This window comes from Musa acuminata, chromosome BXJ1-11 (assembly GCF_036884655.1).
Source record: "Musa acuminata AAA Group cultivar baxijiao chromosome BXJ1-11, Cavendish_Baxijiao_AAA, whole genome shotgun sequence".
Lineage (NCBI taxonomy): Eukaryota > Viridiplantae > Streptophyta > Magnoliopsida > Zingiberales > Musaceae > Musa > Musa acuminata.
This window is the reverse complement of record NC_088337.1, coordinates 28,588,407-28,598,245: the sequence shown is the minus strand read 5'-3', so window position 1 is coordinate 28,598,245 and position 9,839 is coordinate 28,588,407. Positions and strand designations below refer to the sequence as shown.

The window sequence follows — 9,839 nt, the reverse complement described above, 5'->3', positions numbered from 1 at the left end:
ATCCTGCGGCGTCATTGTTTTTAGAAACAGAGCAGGCGTTGGTTGCCACCACCGCTGCTGCAACTTCCTAACCAGTGACGACCGTTGCCCGCCTCCCAACCGGAACCCTCGCTGCCTCCCCTTGGGTCGCAGCCGCAGCCGTCGGTCGCCTCCCTCCTCGCGACGACCGAAACAGGGCAGCTCATCGATTGCCCTTGTTCCCAACTGCGCCACCACCACTTCCCTTCTCCACCGGCAGTCATCGCACTGTCACCTCCCAACCTAGCCACCACCGTTGCCAGCCATCGTGCGACGACCGCCGCTCGCCTCCCAACCGTCGGTCCCCCTTGCTCTGCATCCTTGGTGACAGAAACAGGGCAATCACCTCTGGTACCGCAGTCGCCGATCCCTCTTCTCCATCGTAGCCTCAACCCCGGCCACTTCAACGCCACCTCCCTCTTGCTCTTCCTCCGTTGCGGCTGCCGCCGGTTGCCATCACCGCAGCCTCAAACCGACTGTTCGGCGATCTCACCGACTCTTCTTCTCAACCTCGACCGCTTCAACATCGCCCTCCCTCGCCGCTGCTCCCGGCCAACATCTCCCAACCGTGACCCTCGCTGCCTCCTTCTCCACCGTTGCCCGCCTCCTCTTGGGTCGCAATCGCAGTCACTCGACCTCCCCTCCGTGCGGCGACCAAAACAGAGTAACTTTGCATTTTCTGCCGCAACCACCGATCACCACAGTTCTCGGCCAGCAACCACCGATGCCGTTGCTCCCGGCCAATGTCCAACCCCTCGTTCTGGGGCAGCCGCCCTCACATAACAACCGTACCAAGTACGCTGCCCGGTCGCTTCAACACTGCCTCCCCCTTGCTTAGCATCTTCTACCGCAACCGTAGGTTGCCATCACCGCAGCCTCAACTCGGCTGCTCAACGATCACCCACTTGCGTCGCAGTAGTTGCAACTACACCGACGTGATCGCCTTCCAGCCCTCAGCACTCTCAACAAGGTAGCAACTCTTCCTCCAATGTAGCGACCGTAGTACTACCCTCGATGTCCAATGTAGCGACCGTAGTATTACCATCGACGTTGCTAATGCCCTTAACCAGACATCAGAAACAAGAACTAGGGATTACAGATTTACAATCTTACGCAATGGCCACCGATAACTCAATGAAAGTACAAATGGAAGCATTGGAAATCAAAATTGAGAATCGATTGTAAGAAATACTTAATGATTTCAAAAGGAGCCTACTGAAGAGCCTCGGCAAATTTCAACAAGATGGGGGCTCAAGTTCTACATTGCACAGATATGAAAATACAGGAAAATGGCCCCAAGATTGTGACACAAACTACTCTCATATAAAGGTGGATGGATAACTCGCCAAAATTTGTCAGACATCTATAGTGTTAGAATATCAAAACAGATTTGAGCGATAGTCAAATCAAGTCAGAGATTAGTCTGAACGACAAATGGTGAGAACATTTATTGAAAAGAATATACATTTATTAAAAGGATCGTCAACCCTGCACTATGATAGTTGCGATCTCATTCGCACATATACATGAGAAAAAAATTAGTAGGGAAGATCATAGAAATAGAAGTGACAACAACCAGATGATCAATAAGCCACCCGTCCCATCTATTCTCAATCGAAATCCTGACATCCGAAGACTAACCCAATAAAAACTCAAGGAAAGATCAGAAAGGGATTTGTACTATGATGAAAAGTGGAGTATAGACCACCGATGTAAACAAGGGCAACTTTTAGATGATTGAACCAATTGGAGAGGAATCATAATCTAAGAATGTGGACTTCGATCGTGAAGGTATAGATTCTAATGAAGATGTTGGACCTATCATACAGATGATGTATATATTAATCGGCTACTCTAACCTGCAAACTATGAAAGTTGGCGGAACTCTAGAACATCAGCATGTTATAGTTTTGATTGATACTAGTAGCACTAACAATTTTATGGACAGTAAAATTGTTGACTGATTGGCCCACCACATTGAAGGCTGTGACAGATTCGAAGTAAAGATCGTTGATGGATGGATTTTAACTTGTGATAGAAATGTTCAAAGATCAAATTGATTATACAGGACCAGAAATTTCTTGCAATGATTACTACACTAAAAGACTGACCTATTGCTTATACTATCAAAAGTGGAGATCATACTTACTTGATCAACATATTATGATGCGTTACAGATAGCCTATGACTGAAGTGCTAAAAGAGAAGCTCTCCGAGTTTGATGCTGCTGAACCTTGAGGACAAGACTGATTTGAAAAGTGAGGAATTGTTATGATCCTTTTATTTTATGAGCTTTTGAATAATGTTTACTGACTCTGTTTATTTTATGAGTTTTTGAATAATGTTTAATATTTATTTGTTATTAAGAGTCGGTGGACTCTAAGTGGAACTCTATAAATAGTGATGTAATTATTTCTTTTCGGAATCAATCGATGAAATGTTATTCGAGTCTGTGGACAAACCCTAAGTGGTTGATCCCTTTAAAGTGATCAAGGAGGTCGATCCCCTCGAAGTGATCATCCCATTTTATCTTCCTTCTTTTACGATAAGAATTTAGGATCTTACAATTTCATATCAGAGTCTTATCATTTGGTGTCAGAGTCTTATCATTTGGTCTCCGAGTCTTATCATTTGATATCAGGGTCTTATTAATTTCATATATTCCATTAGATAGATAACATGTAATGATATTCATGGAAGATGATTCACTTTCAAGTTAACTTCGCAGCGATAAAAGGTAGATATACAAGGCTCAAAATCTTGTGTTCATGCTACATTGGTAATTAGTAAATGTATAAAGGAGTCATGTTATCTGAGCTTGTGAGGGACAGGATAGATCTCATTTGGAATTTGGAATCCAATAGATTGTCCCATAAGCGGGCTAATCTATATCTCGTATCGACGGGAGCCTCGTGGCTGAATTTGGAATCTATCGGTTGCATGATAGCACATGAGCCAATAAATTCCCAGATTTACTACTAATCCAATACAATTCGATCATTGCTTGATAGCACATGAGCCAATAGATCCCCAGATTTACTACTAATCCAATACTGATTAAACTGCCACAGCCACTCATGTCATCTCCATGCCTATTACATCTTTTTTTCCTGCTTCAGATTCATTAATGTCCACATCTTTCAATCAACATGCATATCAAGAACAGAAAACTATATTGGGAGCTAACTACAGGTCTCAGCAAAATTTATTGCAACTCTGTAGCACCTAAAGATACCTCAATGCCATTTATTGCTCCAGCATACTTCCTTGCTCATCACCATGAGACAAGAATTGGTGTGTTTGCATGCCTGAGCTTCTTCTTTCAACTGTTAACTTTGCCTGTGTTACAATTAATGCCAAAGTTATTGATGTTGCCGAGTTGTTAATGGCCAATTGCAGAGCAGAACAGCTTCTCTCTGTTGCCGAGTTGTTAAATCATCATTCTAAGCATTTCCATCTCCTTCCAAAGACTTGAGAATGGCTAAAGGGGGGAGGCATAATTTGCCATAAACTACTCTAAACTATCATATAAGCTGGTCATGCATAAAACCACAGAATATCGGTGCAGATCCATAGTAAATGTGAGAATGCCAAAAATACAGAAGATGAACATGTTTCACATCGAGTCGGAGGTAAACTTGTACTGAAACCCTTTACCAACCATGTTGAACTTGAGGCAACACCCACAGGCTGATCACTCAGTGCTATAAGTTACAGTGACCTTTGGAAGAGATGAGCCACTTATTAGTGCCTGGACTGCCTCTGGACCATTTCATTTGTGGAATGTAGCCGACGAGTTTTCTGATACGAGAATTATCATATATGGTCATACTATAACCGAGGATTCTGAACAGCTGTAGTGCAGATACTGAAGTATAAAGCATATCCATCCTATAGAGCGTACATCTTCTTGAATTCACTATTCAGGATCTCTGTGTCTGAACCCACAGATAAAGACCACGATCGGGACCTGCTCCCTGAGTTCCGCCTGATGTTCCTCATGTTCTTCTCCTCTATCCGGTGAGCAACTACAAAGTAGCACATCGATCCCAAAGTGGTCAGCATGATTGTAGTACCAATAGCCATGGTTGACCAAGCCAGCCATGAGTCATGGCCCACCACAACATACGTTAGGGAGATGAAGGCCACTGATATGAAGAGGCAAGCCAGCCACATCAGCTTGTTCATTACAAAAACCATCCTGCTCTTGGCTTTCTGCTCAACAACAATCAAGGAAGTCTGGACGACCACCACTGCCAGCGAAATGAATAAAGCCAAAGAATCGGAAACCAGGAAGATGATGAATGCTGCATATTTTGCTATGTAGGCTTGTCCAAGGGTAAACTCAGTCTGATGTTCCTGAACAAACTGGCCGGGCAATTGGAATATGGCTGCAAAGGCCACAGTAGCTATGAGCACCGCAACCACAGTATTGGAATTGATGGCATTATTGAGACCTCCCAGGTGGAGCTTCTTAAGTCTCTTCTTGATCTTATAGACCTTCATTTCTGTTTGACGAGTTTGTCTGAGTTGAGATTGAACATCGTGTTTTATGTCACTAACAGTTTGCTTCAGCTGCTTGGCAGCAGTCAATGTATTTGCTGGTTGTTGTGCGACAACTGCACCAAATTCTCTGAGAATGGAAGCAATCTCTTCATTTGAAAACTTCTCGGCAATGCTGAGGGCAGTTTCACCTGCTCTATTCACTGCATTGATATCAATTTCTTTAACCGATAGCAAAACCTGCAAAATCTGCAAGGCCAAGAAGCACACAATTTTATTCAGTGCCAGCAAATGGACATGAGTGACATAGATGACAAAAGAACAATTCAATGCATTAGGTTTCCTCCAATGCAAACCAGTAAAGATTATGTCAGACCATGTTGTGCATCAGGAAATACATTTTTCTTACATAAAGCAAGTACTCCTTGTGTACTATAGAATAATCTAAGATAAAAGTACAAAATATATAAACATATTTCTTAGCTCCTCGGTATGACTGCTAAGAGACATTTATGAACAACAGATGAGAGAGAGGTGATGGGATAAGATACATTTGTGGACAGCAGATGACAGAAAGGTGATGGCAAACAGTAAGTGACAAGTAACTAGGGGAAAACAACCAGATGCCAGCCAGATAAGTCTACTGGCCAAATAACTCAACAGAAGGGGCCTAACCATGTAAGCCAGGATGTTTAAGCCCATATTATTAATAATATAGTCATCTAGCTTTATATACCATCATAATCCTCCAACTTCTAATTTGGGGCTAAATTAAATTCACACAAATTTATTGTCAGAGAGATCGGCATGACATAAATAGAGCTACTTGTGACTAAGCAAAAGGATACTTGAAACAAGTGAAGCAGCCTTAGCAACCTTAGAACAAATGAACTCACAGAATATAACGTGGATGGCAGGACAAATGAGCACTGAGAAACAAATATACAATCTATAAAGCTAGGACATCACTAATAACAAAATAAAATTTTTTATCACTTGCCTTTGGATTTCCCTTCCTTGTTGCAATATGCAGTGGCTTGTTCCCCTTATTGTCTTCTAGATTGATTATTGATATATCAGGCTTCAGCAATTCCATTACCATCTCGACATTTTGACCCTTCACAGCCATGTGAAATGCTGTCTGCCCCTTCTTGTCAGTCCTTAAACCAATGCTAGGGTCCTTATCTAATAGGGATTTTACCACAAGCACATGGCCCATTCTTGCTGCTGAATGTAAAACAGTCTTTCCATTATTCCTTGCAATCTTAGCGAGACTTGCATCAGTTTCTAGCAGGAGATTGACCACATCAATGTGACCTTGAGTTGCAGCAGTATCCAAAGCTGTCGAATTTAATGAATTGGTTGTCATAGCTAGTGCAGGGAAAGAACGCAAGAGGTCCTTCAACACTTCTGCATATCCCAAGATGAGGAAAGATAAATTAGTTCTCCAATAATCAGATCAGACAATCAATTAGAAAAGAACAATGACCATTTTGAGAAAAAAATCAATGCAGCAATAGAAGATAGGCATCATCATCACATGGATGCAATACATTCTAGCAAAGTAGCAAATCAATGTCTTCATAAATTACCATACATAACCAGAATAAAATTGCAGGGTTGTTTAAAGTAAATGTAAAAATTTTAAAAGCAAGATCGAAAATGTGCTAATGATACACGCGTGCACACATACACATGTATGTATGAATGTGTGTGTGTGTGTATACATATATATGTATGCATATACATATGTATGCATATACATATGTATGCATATACATATATATATATATACATATATATATATATATATATACACACACACACACATATATATATAAAGAAATCAACGCAATCTCACAAAACCAGCTTAACCATGGCAAGGAGCTAAAGGAGGAATGCAACCAAATCAAATGATGAGTTTTGAATTATATTGCATAACAGAAATGTGGGGAAATCATCAGCAATTGGAATTCTTTCCATGAAGCACAAACGATATGTTGACGATCAATTAACAAGATGCTTTTCATGATTCAAGGGATTATTTCCTCCTTTATCCATATTGCTTAAATGCAGTAATTTCTTAACATTAGAAACTGTCAAGTCTCTTGTATATAAAGACTTGTACAGCACCTTGCTGCAACGTAGAGAATAGAAGTGAAAAGAAACCTCTTCTTTTTCATTGCCTCGTCTTATCTTCATAGTTCTCACTTCAAATTTCAACAATATTATTTTTAGGTTTCATAAGTCATACAATGTGATCAAGATAAGAAATCAGGAGAACCGGACATTGGGTTAAGAAAGAAAGAACAAGTCTATACTGCTCTATCATCAAATGCAGTGCTACTTAAAATTGCATATCTTCTTTGCAATTGTTATGCAAAGAAGAGCTTCTTTGAACAGTACAAGGAATAATACCCATGACTGCAGTGACACCAACAGACAAGCTCACGATAGCACAGATCTTCTTTGAAATGAATAATAACCATATCATCCTCGCTAACATAGAGATTCAACATCATCTAGGGCAGTTGTTTCCTATGGTATGTATTCATCTATTCATCATCTGCAGGTATTGATAATCTACATGTATGAGGCAACAAAAAACAGTTCGACGGTGATAATAATGGCTTACCAAGATGCCCCTGCTTAGCAGCAATATGAAATGAATCGTAGCTGTTATTGGCCTTGATAGCAGCTGATTGAGTATCCGAAACTTTTAATATCTCCTGAACAACCTCCACATGTCCTTTTTCTGCAGCAATATATAAGGCCGTCTCCCCATCCTGGTTCTGCTTGCAAAGCAGATCTTTCAGCTGGGTTTCACTGCACTCTGACAGTACCTTATGTACACGCACTGCGTTGCCAGCCCTAGCAGCGAGATGGAGCTCCAAATCCCCCCGTTTACCAGGGCTCTCTTTGCTCTTCCCTTCTTTGAAGCTTTGCTGCCTATCACCCATACGAAAACTCCTCTGTTTGTCCATCCGAAAGCTCTTTTGTTTCTCCATCACAGTGAGCCGAAAGCTCTGCAATTTCTCCAAGGCTCCAATTCGAAAACTCTGCTGTCTCTCCATTTCCAAAGCTAAAAATAGATTCGGAAGAAAAGAATTTGAGTTCCCTCCTCTTCTTCTATCTCTCAGCCAAGAAAACTGCAGACGGAAAACTGTGGCCAGAAAATCTAGCGTGACAAGGATTCTTCTTATCCGTGAAGAATCCAAACCAGATGTTAGGGCAACGAGAAACCTCACTGATCACTCAGCTCAAACTTCAATTACCAGAAACTTAAAGATTCATCTCAGCCCTTATTCTATCAAAACATCAGATGTCATGAATCGGGGTTCAGATCAGTCGCCTACAGAACAACAGAACCCACAAACCACTCTCGATTAAGAAGGTGGAAAAACCTAATTTCCCGCATCAAAAGCCCCAAACAGAGAAAAATTACCTCCTCCCTACCAAACACAAGGAACAAAGAAAAAGACAGGATTTAGAGGAGAAGCCCCAACAATGAAACTCTTGTTCTCTTCTTCACAGACAAACAAAAGAACCCGTCGAATCTCAGGAACACCACCAACCACAAAACCCCCAAAAACAATCAAACTAAGCTAACAAAGGTTCTTCAGGCATAGGAGGTACCTTTACGACCGAAACCCAGAACCCAATACGCCACAAAAGCTAAAAATCCAAGCTTTATCGGATTCCTATCAGAAAAATCACTCTCTGGGCCTCTTCGCAACCAGGATATTTCACACAGCAGATGCAAAGAAGACTCACAGTGGGGCATCAAGGACCTCTCTTTTTTGCCTCATCATTCTCCTTTTCACCTTGCGCTTCTAGAACCAAACCTTGAACAGGGAAAAGATGCCCCGCCTATCGACCTTCCACCCTTGTGCTGAACGAGCAATACGATCGCTTTGCGCCGAATGATCGTGCGCGTCGACTTCACGGTTTTGTGCCACGGCTTTGGCGGAGTCGAATCAGCCTGTGGCTAGCGAGATAGCCAATGAAGGCGGCTACAGCGATCAACGTCAACGAGGGGTAGGAGGGGCCATTGCGGGCACAGGACTCCAAACCAAGCAGTGACGGACGAAAGATTCCGGTGGGAGCAGGAGAAGGTGGCCACTCCATTGTGAAGTCTTGCGTGTTGACTCATTTAATATGTTCTGTCTCACTCAGTAGTTTGGGGATTATTTTTTTAAGAAGATAAATACTTTTTTTTTTGTCACCCATTTAATCAATTTCTCAGTACAATATTTTCCCTTTTTGGTAAATTCATATTCTTTTATCAAACATCAACATATTTTTTATAGAAATATTTATTCTTAAAAAAAAAAGCTTGGAATATAGCACATTAAATATTAAAATTCATTCAAAAATTCAAACTATTTTTCTTTAACATTAACTAATTGATTTAAAGTATATGCAAAACTTAGATTAAAGGGATAAATATGATAATCATTTTCTGGAGGTGTATACATGTAACTTGATCAAATTTATTCTTACTGTGTTAATAAAGTAATTGTATCTCAAAAAATTATATGAAATCATCATCCATCAATTTTTTTTTATTGTGTCCAAGGAAATAAAAAATTCTTCTTTTATGCACTTAAAAGAATTTTTTTGCTTTGACTAGTAAAATATGATCATCATCACTTGTCACTGTCATCCAATTATCTTTAAACCAATATTGCTATTGCTTTAAATCTTGCTAATAAAAATTTGGTCATTTTCAAATAAAAAACAACATTGGACTTTGGCTTCTTCTGTCCACAACAAATCATCCTTCAGTGTATAAAATGTCTTCCTTTATGATTAGCCTCAAGTTCATTTTGAGATCATATTATAAGGTAAAATATTTAGATACTCTCCTAAAATGACAATGACTCATATATGTTCTTTCTAGTTTGCACATAACTCAATTATTGTAGTTTTACACTGAAGTGTGAAGTGGTATGGTTGATGCAAAATATTTAATGTTCCATTGTTACAAGACTTGACTTCTACACATCAAGTTAAAAGAAAAACATTTCAAAGACAAGATAATGAATACAAAACATTGAAGATATGTTCATCTTGGTGGGGGGACCTTGTCATCTAGTTCATATAGGCAGATGAACTAAGATGGGGACCAAATATTTTAGCTTTGAGCTTTTTCTGATAACTTGCAACTATCAAAGTCTGCTACATCTCAACAATTGTAGTGTGCATGAGAAGCAACATTTTGACCAATTCATTAGAAGCAGGAATGGACTTACTGTATAACACTTACATGCCACAACAGGTTAGTGAACACAACAATAATAATACCAAAAACAAGC

General features: G+C 40.3%; 1 protein-coding gene across 2 annotated transcripts; it reads right to left on the bottom strand.

The window, feature by feature from the left end:
• Window positions 1–3,558: 3,558 nt before the first annotated feature.
• On the bottom strand, window positions 3,559–8,634 carry LOC103971860 (ankyrin repeat-containing protein At5g02620). Of its 2 annotated transcripts, XM_009385996.3 has the most exons (4): window positions 8,158–8,634; window positions 7,157–7,973; window positions 5,522–5,931; window positions 3,559–4,770 (listed from the first exon to the last, which is right to left on the bottom strand). In XM_009385996.3, the coding sequence occupies exons 2-4, from the start codon at window positions 7,593–7,595 to the stop codon at window positions 3,910–3,912; spliced, it is 1,710 nt and encodes a 569-aa protein (XP_009384271.2). In that variant the 5' UTR covers window positions 7,596–7,973; window positions 8,158–8,634; the 3' UTR covers window positions 3,559–3,909. The 2 variants fall into 2 exon arrangements, with proteins under 2 accessions (XP_009384271.2, XP_009384270.2); XM_009385995.3 differs by having other exon boundaries at window positions 7,157–8,634.
• Between the last annotated feature and the right edge of the window lie 1,205 nt (window positions 8,635–9,839).

Excerpts from the sequence above, each read along its gene's own strand:
- LOC103971860 (XM_009385995.3), bottom strand. The coding sequence starts at position 7,595 with ATGGAGAGACAGCAGAGTTTTCGAATTGGAGCCTTGGAGAAATTGCAG. Across the intron at positions 5,932-7,156 it reads TGCTAAGCAGGGGCATCTTG|AAGTGTTGAAGGACCTCTTG; the intron begins GTAAGCCATTAT and ends TGGGATATGCAG. Across the intron at positions 4,771-5,521 it reads CAAGGAAGGGAAATCCAAAG|ATTTTGCAGGTTTTGCTATC; the intron begins GCAAGTGATAAA and ends TTGGCCTTGCAG.